We start from the raw sequence: 21,050 nt of genomic DNA on the forward strand, positions 1-21,050 counted from the left end.
GTAATAGTACTACGCCTTCTGGATCTTTGGTTAACCTGAATTTGGTTCATGTAGTCAGAGCTAACAGAAATCACCAGGTGCAATAAATTAATTACAGCTTTAATCCCGTTCAAATATACATAACTCCACACAACAATGAAAAGTAATTTTTGCATTCGAAACAATTTATTACCTTTAACAAGTGGTACATTTCACGTGACAGGTGATTAATGGCTCGCTTTCCCGAAACAGACAGAAGAGCTAGTTAAAGCTTAACAGCGTTGATATGAATTTTCCTGAACCATAACAACATCCTTCCCATTAAAGAGACAGACCGACAATTCTACAAATGTTATGAAAAATCTTAGGATAAAAAGACACCTTCAAATAGCATGATAATGACAATTTTCTCATCATATGCTCATAATGATAATGACCATGAGGGTGATGTTAGCAGAACATGACTGAGTCTACATGTAATAAACCAATCAGAAAGCATGCACAGCCCATGTGCTTTGCATCAGAATCAGGACAGTTTGATGGATCAGGTAACGCATTTGCAATGGCCAAATTTACCAAGAGCGGGCATTGTAGATTTCCCTTCCTATCCATAATTAACAAATGACACATTTCTGTACAGTTTTTACATTTTCTGCCCTGGAATGTCCAGTTTGAAAATTCAGCAAGCAGAGCTAGAACAGGACAGGAGGAAGGTTAAGACCAAACTAAGGACCTCTAATCCAGATAAATCTCACCTACATTACTATCTTTCTCTTTCCTTAATTTTCACCCAGTTTGAGGCGGGCAAAATCATTGGCCAGCTGCAGAGCTTCCTGTACGCAGTGTGTGTTTCTACCCGTGGCCTGGGCAGACATGTCTTTACCGCCTCCTTTTCCGTCCAGCAGAGGGCACACTTCCTGAACCCACTCGCTGGCCTTCAGGCCTCGGTTTGCAACATCCTGGAAGCAAAACCATAGCGCATTGGTGAATTTAAAATGAATACTTTACATATGCATTACTGTGTCTACTACCATGCTTGTCAATGTAATAATTTATACATTAAATGAACAATGGAATCTGAGACGTTTTACTTTGAGATTTGTTGGGGGGTTTTTTATAGAGGAAAGGTCCGTTATTACTCTTTTTTTCACTGTCATCAGTAAAATATTTAAAATGTTTGTTTTTCGTTTTAATATCTTTTAAAAAAAAAAAAAAAAAAAAAAGATTCCAGCGATGACAAAGACTAACATTCAGCAGTCATTACTCCCGTCTTCAGTGATATATGATCCTTAAGTATTATGTGTAAACTAATTATTTTCAGGATTCTTTAATTTAAAATTCAAATTGAAAAGCAATTATTTGAAACCTTTTGTATGCAACTCAATTTTTGTTCAATTTAATGTGTCTTTGCAGATTTAAAAGTACTATTTTTTTTTTCCTTCACAAGAAAATCTAGATCTGGTTAAATATTTCCAAGTCCATGTGAAATACAAATTTACTATATTTTATTAGCATACTTTGCTATTTTTGCCAATCCACAAAAAAAAGAAAATCTTTAATCCAAATCCCTCTAAAATGACAGGCCTTTTGTGATGACTTGGGCATGAGCATGACATCTTTAATCACGCCTCTCCAACCGTCAGCGTTCATTTCTGAGTAAAACGCCTCCTTCACTACATCCAATCAATTTGCAGTAGAAAAAAAACAAGCCACGCCCTCTTTTATATTCAGTTCTTTTTCAACATTGTGTTTCCCTCTGAAGTACGTCAAAATATGGAAGAAAAAACGGTTGCAAACTTCAGGTTCACACAGGCTTTAAGAGAGCCCTCGGCCATCTTACAGAATAAAGTCCTCTCTCACATTTACCTGAGGCACTTGGCACAAGCAGATAATTTTCCCTGCATCGTTGTCCACAGCAAAAAGCATAGCAGCAGTCTGTGGTGAATTTGTCTTCAGCAGCTTCAGAGACTCGTTCAAAGCCTTAAAAACATTAACACTTTCACTGCAGACAATAGCAAAATTCACTTCAAACATAGAGTCGCAATTTAAAAAGACAATGAGAGAGTTACCTTTGCAGGTGCTCCGTTCTCCATCTCCATAACAATCAGAGGTTGGTTTGGGTTACTTTCGATGATCTCCTTTGTCTTTTCCAGGACCTAAAATTAAAATGTGTGTTCACAGTTGGTCTTTGGCTTTCCAAGAACCTCAATGGCTACCTATCACATAACAAAGACATATTATCTCACCCTCTTCTGCACATCAGCTTTGCTGGCACGGTCCAGGTCATCCATGATCTTCTTAAGACTTTTCAAGGACTCCCTCATTACATCCTTCCGCCACTGAGAGATGACTGCAGTGCCCAGAGCCTGAATATATATACACATACACTGATCCAGTTATACTCTGATGGATAAAAGCAGACCACTTATTCTAGACAGGTGAGGGCAGAATATGTCGGAGTGGAGCTCACCTCTGTCATATCAGCAATCTCCTTCTGAATGTCTTTATTTGGAGTGGTCTGAGCTTTCACTTTCTCTGCCATGGCATCTAGTTCCAGCTTCAGTGCATCAGCTTTTCTCTGCGCCTGACAACACAAACATCGATCTGTCAAGAACTATTAGAAACGGGAATCTAAAAACTTGCTAAATGATTTACTCCCTAAAATACTGTACTAAAAAGTATCTAAAACACTGTTGTGTATGTACATGTTGTTACATGAACGATCAAGTCAGTAATTAGCACTTATAATTCTAAAGCACATTCTTTGCACGTCTTTATGATTGATTCACTGAATAGCACTGGTTCAAAAGAATACTTTTTGTCCATCATACTACACTAGCCAGTCTGTGCGTGCAAACAGCAAGAAAACACAGACATATTTAATCCTTGTATTATTTCATATCTGACTTTCATATCATATACACATCAGACAGCAAAAACCAGTTCTACATTCCCAACCCTGAAGTGTCAGTTGAAAACAAAGTGTGTATATTCATGTTGGCCCTGCTTCCGCTAACCTTGTGAGCCTCTGCTCCAGTCACTGCCACAATCCTCCTGATTCCTTTAGCGATGGCCTCCTCTGATACGATCACAAATGGCGCAGCATGACCAGAGTTCTGCAAGTGTCTGTTGGTAAAAAATAAATGAATATTGCTTTCTTTAACATTTTGATTCCATTAACAAAGAAAATTACTTATCTAACTCCATTAATTATTGAATGTTTATTCATAAAGCATAGACAGGACAAACTTCTGAACATTACATAAAAAGTTAAGTTGACATTTTTGTTCATATTCACAGAAAACTAGATGTGCTGCTAGAGCCCAGAAGGCCTACTTCTGCAATATTAAAAGTTTACAATATTAAAATTTGATGTTCATACGTTCCGCCGCAGAACTCAATGGAGGTGAGTGAGCCTGCAGGGCTGTTTGGATCAGCCAGCAGGTCCTCCACTGGGACGCCAATAGATACCACTCTAACAGGATCAGGGTACGTTTCATCAAACACTGCCCGCAGACCTTGGATGGCTTTAGCTGCTGCGAGTGGGGCATCCAGGGCATAAACTGGCTGATGAAAAAACATTCAGAGCATTTCAGTTAGCGAGGTTAAATGAAAAAAAAAAAAAAAAAAAAAAAAAGTGTTCTGTAAACTGTTTATCAGTATTTAACTTACATACTGTAAAAAGAGTTTTATTGTTCTGTTTTCAGAATACATGTCAAAATGGTTTCAAGCAATATGAATCTGAGTGTTTGATTGAAAAGTGCAAGTCTGGGACTGACCTTGGCGTCACGAATCATGGTTGAGGCGATTTCTTCTGTGCGCCGCACTTCATCTGTGCTCATAGCTCCTTTAGCTGTGAAGTCAAAGCGCAATCTGTCTGGAGCAACCAAAGAGCCTCGCTGATCTGCCTCTCCCAGCACTGAACGCAAGCCATAGTTAAGTATGTGCGTGGCGGTATGGTTACTCATGATGGGTCTACGACGAGCCTGAGAAAGAGAACAAAAATAGGTGATGTAGCATGTTATGTAAAATCCTTTTCATGTGTCAAGTCATCTCTTATTTTTGTCTAAACCAGATGCTATAACATACTTTGAAGATGAAAAATCAGCAGCGTTAGGAAGTAACTAGTTACATTATGGAATTACATAATTTGATCATAAAATGATGGTAATCAGGGTTGAGTCCTAGTGCAAGTTTGACCCTGCCTGGTTTTAATGCTCCAAAATAATTAACGGCTGAAAATACTCAAGAATTCAAAAATAATCAAATGTAATCAATTGCATTAATAAAGTAGCTTAAATAACCTTCCCAGAACTGCAAATCAAAACTTACCTCATCCACATGCAGAGTTAGGCGGTCTCCAACCTTCAGTGTGCCGTATACGGTACCAATATGCAGCACGTATCCTCCACGCACCTGAGTATTCTTCACAGTAAACTCCATCCTCTGAAGCAGCACAATAAAACATGACAGAACCATGAAGCATAAATAGGCAGTTCAGCTCTCTTTTTACAACCACTCTCGGTTTCTTACATCCTCAGCAGAGTCGTTTTCTCGGAGCATGTATCCTTCATCAAAGCTCTGGCCACCCTGCTCGGCGTAGAAAGAGGTTTTGTCAAGCAGCACTCCACACTCTTGACCTGTGGCCACCTCATCAACAAATGCACGCTCCCTCCTGAGAGCCAGCACTGTGCCCACTGCCTGTTCAAACTCTGAGAGGGACACACAATGTCACAAGAGTGAAACCTATGCATAATCAAATTGTAAAAATCAGGAGCAATGGCAAAGGTGTAATAAGTACCATAGTTGCCGTTATCATTTGAAGTGTACTTGTACTTGGGGCTGTCATCAGTGGCAGCAACACCTTTGTTTCTGAGCTCCTCAATGGCATAGATGTCCAGCATGATGTGGTCCTCATCTCCAGAGCCTTTGCCCTGAGACTTCAACTGTGTACAGATATTTTAATTAGACTCATTTACATTGACACAAAACACTTATATTACTGTTACCGGTTGATATTAGATATAAGTAATATCTCGTATGACACAGGAACCTATGTGAACATATACCCACAGCACGTTATAATTTAAAGTATGACAAATTGATTTCTTTTAAGAGCTTTGATTATATTTAACAGTACTATTAAATTTGTACTTTTAAATAACTGATATCGGTACCGCAGAGTTCTGCTGGTGTCTTCCTTTATAGCTGTGAAATTATAAATGGAAATTGCACTGTATGAAAGAATGAACTCATTTAAACCTGAGCCGCTTTCTTTTCATCCTCGAAGGCCTGCAAGTCCACTCCCATTCCTCGTTCCTCAGCGATCAGGGCAGTGAGGTCCAGAGGAAAACCATAAGTGTCATACAGCAACCAGGCTGTGTCACCTACACAAAACAATGACATTTAAATGTGGATTTACAGTGGGTTTTAGCATAAGGGTGGAAAAAAAGGGAACATTTTGAGAGCCAAAATAAATACCTAAATGTTTCATTATATACTATTATAACAGTAATAATATTATAGTTATAAAACTAATATATATATATATATATATATATATATATATATATATATATATATATATATATATATATATATATATATATATATATATATATAAAACTACTGCATTATTAAATACAAGTAAACTCACAATACTAATATTTCTGTCTTTACATTTTTATTTTGGTTGAACAACACAGAGAGACCTTAAAGTTTCTGTTAGATTTATTAATTCTTATTATTCTTATAAATGGTGGGTGATAGTTTGATTTTCAAATTCATGTTACAAACACTGATTGCTGATTAATCTCTGTAGTATTATGTGCATTACCTGGTATAGTCTTGCTGTCTCCAAGACTCTGGATCTTGCGGTCCAGAATACGGCGTCCCCTGCTAAGGGTCTTGAGGAACTGTAACTCCTCCTCATTGATGATGTCCTTTACCATATCAGGATCCTTCCTCAGCTCTGGGAAAGCATCACCCTGTAAAAAAGCAATGAACCATTAAATGGCCATCAAAGTGATGTATCTAATTAAAGAGCATTTCAATGTTTCAGCAGCTGCCACTTTGAATCACTGTCAAAGATGCATCCAGGGAATCCTTATTCACACAAAATCAGGATAAAATATAGTGTCTGAGAGGTAAAGACCTTACCAGAGACTGAACCACCACATCTACCAAAGAGGCAAAGAAGCCCTTCTGTGCACCCAGCTTTTCGTGAGAGTATCGCACAGCACGACGCAGAATCCTCCTCAACACATAGCTGCAACACAAAAACAAGCTCACGTACACATGCATCGACTATGGCAATTATTCAGAAAAATAAATCACACCACCATCTCACCCTCTGCCCGTGTTGTCAGGTCTGCCGCCATCGGACAAAGCAATGGTAATGGTGCGGGCATGATCAGCCAAGACACGGTATGCCATGTCAATACCATCAGTGTCTTCTGCACCAACCTTTCCTGTGTATGCTCTGGCACCTGTGCCCTGAGAACCAAGACATTATTTTTAGTAACATGCAAACCAGTGTTTAGTCAACTCTTCTTTGATTTTCAACGATACTACCTTCTGAATGGCTTCAAAATAAGGGATGAACAGGTCTGTGTCGTAGTTGGACATCTTGTTTTGTAGTACAGAGACCAAGCGCTCCAGTCCCATCCCTGTGTCGATGCTCTTCTTGGGCAGAGGCTTAAGAACGGTTTCTGATTCTCTGCATAGAGAGACCATATGCTTAGGCTTTTAATACAAGTTAAATACATTTTTAAACAATGCGTGTATTCTCAGTATATCTGTGTAAAAAATTAAAATATAAATAAAAATCAGAGGTTGTGATATAAGAAAGTGATACAATTCTGGCAAAAAAAATTATATGCACTATAACATTTTGCAATGTTTTTGAAGTGTCTTATGCTGATCTAGGCATTTATTATTTGATTAAATGCAGCAAAAACACTAATATTACAATTAAACATTATTAAACTTATTTTATGGAATTTATTCTATAGATTTTCAGCAGCCATTCAGTGCAACAACAGAAATAATTCTTATGATTTGGTGCTCAAAAAAAAACAAAAAAAGAACAGTTCTTATTATCAATGTTGAAATCAGGTCATGATTAATATTTTGTAACTTTTTTTGTGTGCTATAAATGAATAGAAACATTAAAACAGCATTTATTTAAAAGAGAACTAACGCTTCTGATCATTTAATTATTTAACCATCATTTAATTTAATGGGCCACTGCTGAATAAAAAGTATTCATTTCTCAAATTAAGAATTTACATTAATTTCACAATCTCTTTTAGAATTCAAATCTAATTAATATTACGTTTTGGTTGATACTGATAAATTTGTAAAAATCCATTACATCAGCCAATCAGCCTGTATTGTTATGCACCCCATTGAACAACACATTAATTAAGAAATGGCTTCAAAAGTATATATCCCCAAGTGTGTGTAAACTATTTCCATTGTTAGCTGTAGTTAGCAAGTAGCAGTAATTTACCTGTTAAACTGGATGAAGACAAGGTTCCAGATTTCAAGCACATTCGGGTCATCCATGTTGACCAGGTGGGAGGCATCTCTGCCACCAATGCGATCGTAGTGGATCTCGCTGCAGGGTCCACACGGACCGGTGTCCCCCATCTCCCAGAAATTATCTTTCATGCTCCCTGGCAGAATACGGCTCTCCTCCATTCTAAGACAGAGAGGATTTAAACAAAAAAAAATATTGAATAATTTCACATCAATAACTTAATACACCTTGTACAGATTCTGCACTCACCCCAAGTCCAGCCAAATCTGCTTGCACTCCAGGTCAGGCTCCAGGCCTGCGTCAGCATGACCACCAAAATAAGTCACATAGAGTCGCTCAATAGGTATACAAAACTCTTTAGTCAGCAGTTCCAGTGCCATCTCGCAGGCCAGGTGCTAAAGAAAGAAAGGGATGCAAAGAGAAAAGACCAAAATTAGTTTTTCCATTAATAATTTTAGCAGCACATACATATATCGAAAAAAGGAACACCAGTATTATGAAGCGAAAGCCAAGCTTTTACAATACGTAACACTTTTCTATCCATCTCTTACTTTAAAATAATCTCCAAAGGACCAAGATCCCAACATCTCGAAGAATGTATGATGGTACACGTCTTTGCCCACATCATCAAGGTCATTATGTTTGCCGCCGGCACGAATGCACTTCTGTGTATTTGCAGCACGGCGAAGTCTGGCCATAGGGTGGGATGGGTCTATGGTGTTCAGAAAGATGGGCTTGAACTATAAAAAAAAAAAAAAAAAACAATTAATTGCTTATGTACAGTTCATACATTTTGGGTAGGTAGGTCATAGTAGGTTCAATTCTCCTTACCTGGTTCATCCCGGCATTGGCAAAGAGCAGAGTGGGGTCATCAAGAGGAATGGTGGCCGACGAGTGGACATACTGGTGCTCATAGCGGCGAAAGAAGTCGATGAACTTCTCACGGATTTGTGCTGCAGTCAGTGAAGAGTCCATGCTGATTGTGTTTTTCTCAGGAGACTGGAGAGATGTACACAAAACACACAGTGAGCTAAAAACCGGTTTCACAAAAACAGAGGGTGGAGTTAACGTGCGACTGCTTTATACTGCTGTTAACTTATTACAATTAAAAGAATCTTTTATGGACATCTGCAGCCTGTAAGAACATCACGCACAACTCACGATCACTGCGTCAATGTTGAGACATGCGAGGGAGGAATCTAGTCAGTGAGGAAGCAAAGCTCGCAAATTAGAAAGGATCTCCTAGAAATTAAATCAAAAACTTTGTCTGGAATTGAGAACCATCTTTCTCGCTGAAGAGAAGCACCCCAGCAGGTGGAGTCTGTATGCAGCAAACAAAGACATCCCTGAAGTAATTAAAGCACCACTCCCATAACAATTCTTTCAAAGCATAAAGACACCTTTTTCCAAACGTCAACCCATAAAGACTCAAGCCAGGCATGCCAAAAAACGCATTCAAAGACAAACTACTTTTGTTTTTACCATTGGATAAAATAGCTCTAAATTATGCTTTCAAGACGAGTCATAACATTTCCTCAATTTCACAGCAAAGTCACACACATGCATGACGGACAAATTCTCTTAGGATGAATCACATTTGTTATAGCACCTAATTTGTAAGTTGGTTTGAATAAGAGCTTCTGCTAAATGTAAATGTAGTGACGACAGCGCTGTCAGGTAGCTCTTATTTAGTAGCTTTTTATTACCATGCTAATAAAATCCTCGCTGAAATTAAATCTCTTAAAAAGGAGAGACCTGCCAATTACTGCTGCAAAGAACACAAAAACAAGGAGTGCACACCTGGAGTGCGTATCAATACACCATTTCAAGGGAACTTTTAAAAGAAATAAACCAAAAGGAAATGCTGACAGGGATCTTCCTTACCGCTGAGCCCTGAATATAAAATTCAAACAACAGAGTAAAAAGCATCTGGCAAAGCCTTGCGAAGGATCATAAAAATCAGGCACATGATATGATGCATCAAAATTAGTCAACAGACCAAGACCTGCACACACTGAGCTTCACCTGACAACAGAAGAAAGCTTTGGCACAGAAAAATGTGAGATGAAGAGCCATAGATAATGATGCTCTATGATCCTATAAGAAGTAAATATGCTTTAGGGTAATAAGAATATAATACCTATAAAGAACTCATTCACAAGAATACAAAACCACATAAACGTAAATGGCGTGACAGTTTCCACACATATATAAAATCTGGAGTCTGGTTTTTGCTGCACTGCATTAAACAGTGCAGTGGCACAGGCCAAACCCCAATAGACCACAAGCATGATGCAAGCCTGTGTTGACTAGTACATCACCTTCTCCCTCCGGATTTGCGTTCTATATTTCATAAGTAACCCGGTCCTTATGTCAAGGTAACTTACAAATAGTGGCGGGTAGTTCAGTTGTTCAGATTTATTTTTACAGTCGCATGCTTCCCCTAAGCACGAGACAAGGCTAAACTGACAATACAGTCATTCACTGAAACACCATTTACTTGTGGTCTCGTGATACAGGTCACAAAGACGTATAATAAAAATAACGACAAATATCGCGTGGAAACAAACGCAAAGAAGACTTACGAATAATAATCTTATAACCGCTTCAGAAGCCAGTCACACTACTTCCACCACGCCGGCTGAAACCAAAAAGAGAGATAAGAAACGCCGCCCACGAGACATATGATTGGTTCAGGATTTTGATGTTTCAGTGTACGTAGTTTCTATTGGTTTAGGATGCTTTCGATCAAAACAAAGACGCTCTTGGATATGTCAACGTCGCAAAGGACGGAATTGGATGATGCAATGATAAAGTAACAGTGCAGTGATATTTCTTATTTTTTTTTTATTATCTTTATTTTATCTTGCACATGTGATTTACAGACTCCTTTGAGTTTTCCCCCTCCTGGTTAATGAGCATTTCTTTCGAAATCAAAGCGACACCGCTGCTGTAAATAATGGAATCTTTTTTATGTTTAAGAAAAATAATTAAGCGTGTTAACCTAAAAGTTCATTATTGTTATGATTATTATTATTATTGCAATTTATTTTAAATAAAAATAGAAAAATAAGATTTTAAAATAAAGTACTTTCGATTTTGTGTATTTGCTTATCAAAGAACAGTAAGCATTTCCTCACAGCAGATGGCGATCAAAATCTTTGTTTATGCACAAACCCCACATTTTATTTCAATTGGAGACAAGCACAAGTAGAAAATAGATTTTTAAACCGTATGATAGTTCATTCACATCGCAATAATGGCCCTTCTATTTACATTTAATGTAGGCCTACCTGTAATAAATGTCACCTGCTCCCTGCTTAAGATTACCCTTTTTATCTAAGTTACCTTTCCTTCTGAAGTCTCCAGTTACATTTGTCAAAAAGTGAAGGATAAAAGCATGTTATAATATCTAGCTAAACCTTAAATACTTTTTCTTAGACATTTTATTTCCTCCGTGATTTTTACAGTTTACTGAAAATGTAGTAATAAACAGCAAAATGGACAAATGCAGATAATAAATTCTGCAGTCATATTAACATGCATATTTTTAATCATTACAAAACATTTATATCAACAAAACAACAGCATTACAATGAATAATTATAATTATTATTAGATTAAACTTTAACTAAAAGCTAGGGTGTATTTACATTGCTGGGCAGTTTTCAAAGTCTGTGTGAAAGCATGCAAACATGACATAAAGTAATCATAAGGCAATTGTTACATACTCCTTATAAAAACAAAAATTGTAAGAAGCAAAACAGCTGTAATCAAGTCAAGTATATTGCATTAACTGTATCATTTACAACACTAAATCATTTATGGTTTTCAGAATTTTACAAGCTTGTTTAGATTCCCGGGACAGCATTCCCATTTCGCATTTTTAGCCGAACAATAACAGTGGCTTCTCCTTTTACATCTCTCAGTCTGTCTGAGTCAAAGTCGACAAGCAGTTTCCTCAGGCCAGCACGGATGGGCTTGAAGGGGAATTTAACTGTCACAACCTGACCGGGTTCAATCTTACCACTAAAGAAAAAGAGACATATGGATGTTAACAGTCAACCAAATCTTGGATGTCTTAGATCATATCTAATGCACTTCAAGAAATGTATATTGGATACTAGATAGTTCACCCAGAAAAGAACATTTGCTGAAAATGTACTCACACTCATGCCAAAAAAATGACTCAAATCCACGAATTAAGTGTTTTTAAGATGTTGCAAGGTCCAAAACTGTTTTATCAAATATGTGGTGGAATGTGATGCAAGTAAAAACACAGGGTGGACTTTTATTATGGATTATGTACTGGTATTTTGCCTGGACTGGATTACTTGTGAAATACTGTGATGATTTTATCTGCTGTTTGGACTCTTATTCTGACGGCACTCATTCACTGCAGAGGATCCAATAGCAAACTAATGATGTAGTTCTAAATTTCTTAAACTAGTTGCAAAGAAAAAAACAAACTCATCTACATTTTGGATTGCCTAATAGTGATAACATTTGTCTATTTTGGGACGATCAATTCACTTGATGTCTAGTACGTACTCTCTATGGTTTCTAAAACTAGTACATACTGTATTTTTATTTCTTTCGCCTCTGTTAGTCCTGCTCCCTCCACGGTAAACACGCCTCCTTGTAGACTAACAGGCAAGGGATTGGTGAAAGAGATGTGTGCTGTCAGTTTATGTGATACAATGGCTTTTCCAATAATCTGAAAAACAGAACAAATATCAGTCAGTGAAAAAGGACCAAATGGCACGGTGCTAGTATTAATGGAACTATTCGTCACCTTGATATTAAGGTCTGGCATTTTCAAGGGGATGTTAATTTCTTGTAGAATGATGTTGTCTTGATCAGTGGGTTGGAGAAGGGCTGTGACCCTTATCATGTGATGTTCAGACACACATGCTCCATAATGGTCATACTGAAGTCGCAGTACTTCTTTATGAGCTATAAATTGAGGCAAAAATATTTTTGAATTTATTGTAAAGCATCTTTAAGTAGAAGTAAAATTTATTTGCAGATGCAGTTACGCACAAAATAATTCAGCTTCCTAGTTTTACCTCTGTGAGCTGGCACCGTGAGTGAGGTTGTCTTTCTCTGGCACTCTCCACGGTGGATACTGTTGTAAGTTATTGCTTTCGATGTGACTGTTAGCTTTGCGTCTGTGTCTTCCCTACCAACATTATGCACCTCTATGATCACATCAAAGTCTGTCCCGTGGATAGCTGGGGCGTGCTTGATGAAAAGCTCGAGCTGTCCTGGGCCTTCATTCTTTTTATTCACTTGTCTGCCTGCCTTTTTATAAACCTCTCGCTCTTTCATTGATCCTGCGATGGGACAAAAAATTTGAATGTGATTAATATCAGAATGTCACAATTTTAGAATCAGTTGACAAATATAAATTGAAATCAAAATGTGATCCTGTGAACCTTATTGTAAACAATACACCAGTGGAATGTCTGTTCTTTTTAGGCTAGCGTCACAAAGGCCTCTGATTTAACAAACAATTATCATTATGCTAACATACTCAGACAAACATTACAAGTAAAATGAATGAGTAAGTTTTTGTGTACAACAGGAGACAATTAACTTTATATTACAACAGAATGGTAAAAATTAAATGAGAACATTCAGCAGGTTGCTTTTTTTACCTTCAGGATATTTGTAGTTAGCAGTAATGTCATTTCTGAAGTCTCCATACACACTCTTAGTGCTAATGTTCCGCCCTACAACTTTACTGTTTTGGGACACTTGAATTCGTTCTCCATCTGGAAGAACAATCCATTCGATCAGATCAGCATTCACCTCAGAAAACACAAATGGGGTGTCGTACTTCAACCCCACCTCTCCCTCCTTTACTGCATTGACTGGACAAGGCCCACAGCAGAAGATTCCTGGAAGAAGAAAGCAAGTTTTATGTAATTGGCGATAAGAGAATTAGTTCTCTGGATGTTCTTGTTTTTATACTTCAAAGAGTAAAGCTTTACCATCACTCCTTTCTTGTGGAGTAGGGTCTAGCACCTGCCATCCATTGTAACCTTTTGGGAGGTCATCACGTTTCATCCAGGACTCAACCCAACAGTGGTAATTCCTGAAAAAAAAGGATTAAGATTAGGTCAGGGACTATAGAGGAAAATGTTATTCCTCTTGAATTACTTGGGAAACCTTTTGATATATTTTAAAATGACACAGAAGATAATTGTTGTCATACAGAAAGGATTTAGAGCTTTCAAAATATTGTGGACATCATAACTCACCAGATGGAGTCTTTCCTGCCTTCGGACACACTTTCAAGTTGATCATTGAAAACGTAATCCACAGAAATGTTTGCATCAGTGTCATGAGCGGATGAGTAATTTGTGATGCATCTGGTTGGAATGCCAAGACAGCGGAGGACTGTTGAAAAGGAATGTCACAGATCACGTGAATCACCAACAGAAATAATAACAGCAGTGCGCGTTTCTGAATTTAGAAACACTTAATATATTGCTTTCTTACCTGTGCAGGCCACTCCTGTAAACACCCAGCACTGCCCATAGCGCACTCTCTGTCTTCCACCCTCAGTCCAGCGCCTCAGGATGGGCACACTGCCAGTCCACCTTGTGGGTGCCAAACCATCACTGTACTCTCCATCCCAGCGGCCAGATACCACCCCGCAATCATCATTAGCGTTCACCTGTTAATGCAGATTTTTGTTTGTGTGGAATGTATGTATATACAGAAAGCATATTCACAATGTAAAACACTTTTTACAGCTTACTTCAGTGAAAAAGTCATTTAAGCTTGAGCAAATATGTACTTTAATAACAAGGGTGGAGAAAATGAATGACCATGTTGACAGTTGCCTTACCATGGCAGTAACAGTCCTGCTAACATAAACCGGGCTTCCTCTGTTTGCAATGTCCATCTCTAGATTTTTCAGGGCTGCAGGTGAATTGTCCAGCACTTCAAAGCAAATATCCACTACATCTTTTTCAAACTGTTAGAAAAAAAGAACCCAAAGGATATGAATATCTTGGTTTATTTGTATTAGTACAAAATGTAAGTCAATTGAAGGGTGCAGGTTTTCTTTAAGAATTATTCAGAATAAGAAACAGGCAGTTAGTTAAAGTTTTGATGTAATGTGCCGGTGATAACAATTTGAAATAAAACAACAAAAAAAAAGTTTGTGTACAAAAGAGAATTTGAAATTGAAATGGTAGACTGTATTTTTTATTTGCAAATTGACATTAAATACTGTCCCGCTTTAGTTCTCACGCTTAAATTTGGAGAATCAGATTTCTCATGAAACGGGCCTTGTTTGTGAGACAAACATGGTTGCTGAAATGTCTGACCTCTACAGAGAGTGATTACCCAGCAGACAAGCCCTCTGCGGTTCTCCTGCCACTGATCTGTCACAATTCACACTCTGCCTCATCTGAATTCCACCACCATGCAACATCACCCATAAATCCTGACTGTATGTCAGTCATCTCGGGCCATGATGCTTTCTCAGAGAGGACACTTACCACAAGACTGTCTAAACAGATGAAGGCTGTATAAATTTGGACTTTGAGAACATGGGAATGCATTTGTAGGTTACCTGTCCAAAGTTCCAAGACACACTGGTGATATTATCCCATGAGCCCTGGTACAAGATCCCATTTTCATTTAAAATGTACTCCTGCAGCAGTTCCTCATTGGGAAGGTACACAGAGTCATCTACATGAAAGAAATACCATTGTTAAAAGTTTTCTTGAAGTAATCTTGAAGTGGATTTGGATTTTCTTTCAATGTTTTATCGCCCATCAACTAGAAGAAAAATAATTTTGAAAGTGATTCCAATTATATAATTCTTCTGTGTTGTTCTTGTTGTGGTGTGGACTTCCCTATTCTCATTAGAATTAGAGTCACTTTTAAAAATGTATGGTTGTAGTTATCATTTTACATTTTTAGTGTAAGTAGCCTTCACATTGTTCCTACAGTGTGTTCCTACATTGTTCCTTTATCTTCCATGAAACCCCCCAAAATAGGCTGTCAAGCTAAAAAAAAATGACATGTCACCACCATAAAACTATGCTCTTAACTTCAGCCCTCAGTTTTCTCAGGTTATACAAAACATTTGTGTGAGAAAAAAACTAATCCTTTTCAACAGAACAAACATAGTCACAAGGAAACATTAATTTACATTTTTTTCGGGTGAACAATACCTTTAAATACTCACCTTTGCACCAAGGATTGAAAAGCAGGTAGAAGGTCTGAGGTTTGGTTTGCTCCAGGATCTGCCCATCAGCTGAGAGCAGAACTACAGTCATGCTGTACAGACCCACAAGAGCATCAGCAGGACTGTGGAGAGTCAGCATCACCTCACCCTGAGCATTACGCTGACTGAACCACCATTTCCCATGATCCTGCTCTGAGTCTGACACCTTTACGATCACCTCATTATTCTTACCTGTAACACACAAACATATGCACATAGGATAAATGTGACTATGCATAATATAAATATAAATATATTTCCTAGTGGTGGCTTATGTGCATTTTGGAATATTTTGGTTGTTGTTTGGCTTGAACTGAACCAAACTCTAATCTAATAACTTCTCTTACTCCAACTCCAAGATTATTAGAGTTTCGAGCCCCAGTCCAAAACCTGTAGGCCACCACCTTGCTCCCTGTCTCCATCAAGTGTACTCACCCAGGTGTAGAATGAGGTTGAGCTGGTGGTCTGGGAGCCGTGGGGTGTGGTTAGTACACTGCAGTACTACAGAGAAGGGCTGACCCCTGCGCACCAGCAATCGCGCTGTGTCCATCTCCTCAGTGCGGTGAGCATGGTTATTCACATAGGACTGCAGATCTATACCACTCAGTAGTGCTGGGCACAAATGAAATTAATAAACAGTTTGAACAATGCAAAAAAATATAATCCAAATATCCATTTACTTTTTGAAGCCTTTGTTTCCTTATGTTAATAATGGAACAGATTAATGAAACGGTTGCCAATTTTCTAGCTTTTCTGACCAGTTTGTAATTTCACACTCAGAAGTGTGTTTTATTCAGTTGTATAAAATGCATTGTTTAAATAAATATTGAAGCAGGCCACAGACTTAGTTATTTTATTTGGCACGGTATTGGATCTCTTGTGAGGTCTGGTCTTTGGAGCTTCAACTTGGAATCAAGAAGTGGTATGACGGTAACATTATAATTATATGATTAATATAAAAATATTTGCTTATATAATCTTTGCACATACAGTGGGGTACAAAGGTCTGAGATCACCCTAAAAGCTGGACTAAACGACTTTTGCCCTGATTTGCAGTATTGAGTTAATGTTATTGATTTTGCTGAGTTTGATGTCTTCCTATGGCACAATATTTTGTTGACTCTAGAACAACATTTTAATTCAGAAATGTATTCTCCATATCTCTTTACCTAAACCTAACTTTACCCACGAGTAATGCCTAAAATGAATTAATGATAGACATAATGAATGACACTAATGTACAAGCACCAAACACTGATTGTAAGCCTATAAATATTCACAAAAAACTATTTCCTAGTTCTTTAAATCTGACTGGCTGACCACAATTTTGTTCCAGGGTCAACAAGGATGTTCTGCATAGCTTGCCAAATGCGTAATTGAAGATTTAAATATTTGAGGGAGTTCAAAGTTGAGGGATTTCACAGAAAATCTCTTTTTTGCTTTAACTGAAAAGCAAATCAGTCTCAGGAATAAAGACATAAAAAGCTGTCTCTCAAAAGGTACTAATATACAGCAGTCAACATCTAAGGTGGATCAAAAAAGTTGTCTTAAGTTGTCTTAAGACAAGAATGCATTTTGGTTTTAGGTTTTAGGACAGTTTTGATGAAACTGAGTTTTGCACAATTTAGAGGTAAAAAAGTTACAAAGATGAGAGTGATAAGATAATGCCAGACAACAGTTTTTGAGAAGGAAGAGGATATAATAAACTGCTGGTGATGTGTAAAGTTTCATAGTTTGTGGTTTCAAGGGTGTACATGCAAAGAACAAAATTTGCTTAATATGTTGTGAAAGTATTACAGCTCTTTTCTTTGCACAAAGCAATGATAACTGACAACAATTATACGTCTGAAGAGTATAGTAACACATTTCTGATCAGCTTGGATTCTGCTAATCGCTGCTTGATGCTACATTTACTTTTTATGCTGCTGTAAGGCCAATTTCTTCATTGCTTCAAAAAGCTAAGTGTATAAAGCCCAGACCTCCCAAGGAGATCCGATATGAGACCAAATAAAATAGCACAACCTGCCAAAAACTCAGCAGTCTGCTTCCACCTGCCCTGCTGAATCAAAACCATCATAAGTTCTTTAGCACTAGGACCTTTAGCATTTACTGTTGTTTGAGTAAGATTATGAATTAATGGAAAGGCTTAGTGCATTTTGAGCCATGGTAGAGAGTCCACGTTATTAAATCATAAGCGGTTTGGTGAGCAAATTTTTTTTTTAACCTACAGTTTCATAAATAGAATGGAAATGGAAAAGTTTTGACAGCCCTCTTGGCAAATCTCTTGACCATCAGACTGTTTATATAACACATTTGAGTTCACTTATACAAACAATGTTTCAACAATATCTTTTAAAAACAATCTTTACAGTAATTCAGTAGTACACATAGTATTTAATTTGAGAGTATGTACTCTATTGCTATCTGTTACATTAATATACTTAATTCTTTTTTTGAGCAATGATTTGGAAAAAAATATATATTAAAGTGACATTCTTACCATTATGGCTGGCCATTGATGGATTTAGCTTGAAACTTCTTGTAAGTAATCGGTGAGTCTTTGCAAAATCCTGTTGATGTTTGCTGTAAATTTCCGTGGTTCAGTCCAAAAAGGCTGTCTTCCCTGTAATACCTTTGCTTTTTAGGATCCGTTTTATAAGGAAAGACCATCCACGCCCACTGATGTCCCATCCAGCGCTGACTGCCCTTCTTTCTGCACAAGACACACCCTGAGTCACACATCCTCTCCGTTTCCTTCATGACCTCTGACATCACACACACATACAAGGTCCTCAAGCAGTCTAAGAGGTGCTAAGAGTGTACAGTCTATGTGTCTCTGTGGAAATAGAATCAAGGCTTGGGTATTTACTACAACCAGCATACTCAAACTGCAAACGCGTCATTGCTGGAAACTTTGTCTCTTTTCCGCAGTGACCAGGGTCACACACAGGGGCCCTTTGTTGAACAGTTCTGATGGTTGGGTAACACTTTCATAGTATTCTATAGGTGTACTCCACCTTTATTTCCAGTCAGTTACTCCTATTCCCAGCTAAGTCTCCTATTTAAGCAAAGGGAGAAAAAACAACCCCCCGGGAAAAAAAAAAAAGTTCTAGGCAACATGAATTAGGCATCATAAAAGGTTGCACATTTTCCTGCAATACAAAAATAGAGCTTGGATGGATCATAAAATGCTTCCCTCCCAACTTTCTCGGTACAACTTAAGGTCAAGCATGCATTGAGTAACATGCACAATATAGCTGTTTAACATATATTATCTATATGTGTAAAGTGTAATATGAAATGCCTAACGTGTCAGCTGGAGGGCAAGGGGTCAAATCGCAGAAACAACTAAAACTTCTGACATAATTTTGTGAGAAATTTCCCCACTGTTTGTGGAGTTAATTAAATTCCATTAAGCTTCCTCACTGATGATATGACAGCATTAAACTTTTAACATCTGGGAGCCACATAGATCATTAGAATTCTCTTTCCTAAAATAAAGTCATGTGTCTGCTGTATTGTCTGGAAGAACAATGATCGCTCCGGCAGTGGACTCTCACCATGCTGTGACATTACTAAAGGTTCTTTTGGACCACGAAGGCACAAAAGGGTATCTGTCTTGATTGCATGGTGAGAACCAACACTACCACACCTACATATAGAGAAAAAAATTATTTGCGTATGTGTGACACTAAGATGAGGAATGCTGGAACAGGTTTAAGACAAAATACTAGGTTTAATGCACAAAAACAAGCACAGATCTTTGTTGAATTTCACATTGCTTTCTCATACATTTATCATCAAAGAGATCATACAGGGAGTAACATACCAGCTTCTCTTCGGTTAAAAGTTATTGAGAAGGAAGGAATAAAACAAACCGTAGCAAACAATAACACATCTAAAGTGAACGGTAACACATTTGATGTTACATTTTTTTCTTTAATGTTAGCATCATGCCACTTTCAAAACTGAGGTTCTAAAGTTTAGACCTCACGAATAGCTTTGAAAGGGGACCAAACAAAATAACACGGTCTGACAACAAGCCAGCAGACTGCTTCCATTTTTATTTTAACAACCATTTCTAATCCACTGCTCAGAACGAAACAGCATAATCAGAAGTATTGTTACCAGGAATATTTAACTTGACCTTTAGCATCAGATACTACTGCTGTTTTGATTATTAAATGGAAAGTCGAAATATATTGTGATCCATGGTAAAAAGACAGACAGACACACGTTTGTTTTTTTGTGAATTGTGGGGACATTCTATAAGCGTAATGTTTTTTATATCGTACAAACTGTATGTGATGTTGTCCTACGCCAACCCAACACCTAAACCTACCCCTTACAGGAAACTACATTTAGTTTTAGACTTTCAAAAAAATGGCACTTCATGAATTTAACATTAACTTACAAGGGTCGTAATATTCTTACAGAGCTTTGAAATTGTGCCTTTTGTAGTAAACCAATGTGGGTGTTTTTTTATATATAAAAGTTTGAGCACTCTAGCTCAAAAATTCATAGAGTTACAGATGCTAAAGCAAAAAGTGTTACAACCACACCTGGTCTCCCCTATTAAACATTATTACAAAAAACCTACACACAAACAAACAAAAAGGAGGTGGAGGTGGTACCATGTGCACACGTCCCAGCTAACAATTTTTTGGTTCCCAGAACGTTCTCAAGAATGTTCCCTTTTGGTTAGCCAGGAAAGTTTTCTTAACATAAACAGAACATTCCCTGTAGGTTAAGGGACCCTGCTGGGAATGCCTGTACAATGTCTATTTACCTCATAACGTTCAAATGACATAAACGCGCAATTTAGTTTAATCGTTTGAAAATATAACGACAAACATGCTAAGTTATTTAAAAAAACTTTGTAACCAGGCTGTTTCGGCTCACTGTTGACTTCTATAATAATTTTATGTTAATGTTAATCAGTACAGACTGGAACAAATATTTTTTTCAAAATATCTTCTTTTGTTTTCAGCAGAACAAAAAAAAATCATACAGGTTCGGAACTACTTGAGGGTAAGTGATGACAGAATATACATTTTTCCGTGATCTATTCCTGTAAGACACCGACTTGTTGCCCTCTACTGGCGGTTTTAGTTTCATACAAGTATATGATTTTAAAAAAGATCATAACACTATATGCAGTTGTAACTGAAGTGAAAATGTATTCGTGCATCAGTTTAAATAAATGCCGCTTTAGGTGAAGCTTCTGTACCAATTCTGCATCAGTGGATTTTGTTGATAATTATTTTATTTAATGCT

At 37.5% G+C, this 21,050-nt stretch overlaps 2 protein-coding genes across 3 annotated transcripts; both read right to left on the reverse strand.

Annotated features, from left to right (window-relative positions):
• Positions 1-143: 143 nt before the first annotated feature.
• On the reverse strand, positions 144-10,194 carry aars1 (alanyl-tRNA synthetase 1). 2 transcript variants are annotated; one of them, XM_043264344.1, is made up of 22 exons: positions 10,108-10,193; positions 9,548-9,619; positions 8,354-8,521; positions 8,074-8,262; positions 7,772-7,917; positions 7,493-7,684; positions 6,553-6,697; positions 6,329-6,474; positions 6,139-6,247; positions 5,816-5,966; positions 5,242-5,366; positions 4,781-4,925; positions 4,513-4,691; positions 4,312-4,425; positions 3,759-3,965; positions 3,362-3,546; positions 2,997-3,105; positions 2,450-2,563; positions 2,226-2,345; positions 2,049-2,135; positions 1,846-1,959; positions 144-938 (listed from the first exon to the last, which is right to left on the reverse strand). In XM_043264344.1, the coding sequence occupies exons 2-22, from the start codon at positions 9,596-9,598 to the stop codon at positions 759-761; spliced, it is 2,976 nt and encodes a 991-aa protein (XP_043120279.1). In that variant the 5' UTR covers positions 9,599-9,619; positions 10,108-10,193; the 3' UTR covers positions 144-758. The 2 variants fall into 2 exon arrangements, with proteins under 2 accessions (XP_043120279.1, XP_043120280.1); XM_043264345.1 differs by lacking the exon at positions 9,548-9,619 and having other exon boundaries at positions 10,108-10,194.
• Positions 10,195-11,049: 855 nt separating this feature from the next.
• Positions 11,050-18,482, reverse strand: tgm2l (transglutaminase 2, like). The gene is made up of 13 exons (XM_043264346.1): positions 18,274-18,482; positions 16,209-16,385; positions 15,735-15,965; positions 15,114-15,232; positions 14,382-14,510; positions 14,030-14,207; positions 13,789-13,927; positions 13,519-13,622; positions 13,183-13,425; positions 12,592-12,858; positions 12,318-12,478; positions 12,103-12,239; positions 11,050-11,551 (listed from the first exon to the last, which is right to left on the reverse strand). Exons 1-13 carry the CDS (start codon positions 18,287-18,289, stop codon positions 11,374-11,376), a joined length of 2,079 nt encoding a protein of 692 aa, XP_043120281.1. The 5' UTR covers positions 18,290-18,482; the 3' UTR covers positions 11,050-11,373.
• Positions 18,483-21,050: the final 2,568 nt, after the last annotated feature.

This window comes from Puntigrus tetrazona, chromosome 18 (genome assembly GCF_018831695.1).
Source record: "Puntigrus tetrazona isolate hp1 chromosome 18, ASM1883169v1, whole genome shotgun sequence".
Taxonomy (NCBI): domain Eukaryota; kingdom Metazoa; phylum Chordata; class Actinopteri; order Cypriniformes; family Cyprinidae; genus Puntigrus; species Puntigrus tetrazona.

Excerpts from the sequence above, each read along its gene's own strand:
- aars1 (XM_043264344.1), bottom strand. The coding sequence starts at position 9,598 with ATGGCTCTTCATCTCACATTTTTCTGTGCCAAAGCTTTCTTCTGTTGT. Across the intron at positions 2,564-2,996 it reads CTGGAGCAGAGGCTCACAAG|GCGCAGAGAAAAGCTGATGC; the intron begins GTTAGCGGAAGC and ends TTGTGTTGTCAG. Across the intron at positions 939-1,845 it reads GCTTGTGCCAAGTGCCTCAG|GATGTTGCAAACCGAGGCCT; the intron begins GTAAATGTGAGA and ends TTTTGCTTCCAG.
- tgm2l (XM_043264346.1), bottom strand. Across the intron at positions 14,511-15,113 it reads TGTCTTGGAACTTTGGACAG|TTTGAAAAAGATGTAGTGGA; the intron begins GTAACCTACAAA and ends TTTTTCTAACAG. Across the intron at positions 13,426-13,518 it reads TCCACAAGAAAGGAGTGATG|GAATCTTCTGCTGTGGGCCT; the intron begins GTAAAGCTTTAC and ends TTCTTCTTCCAG.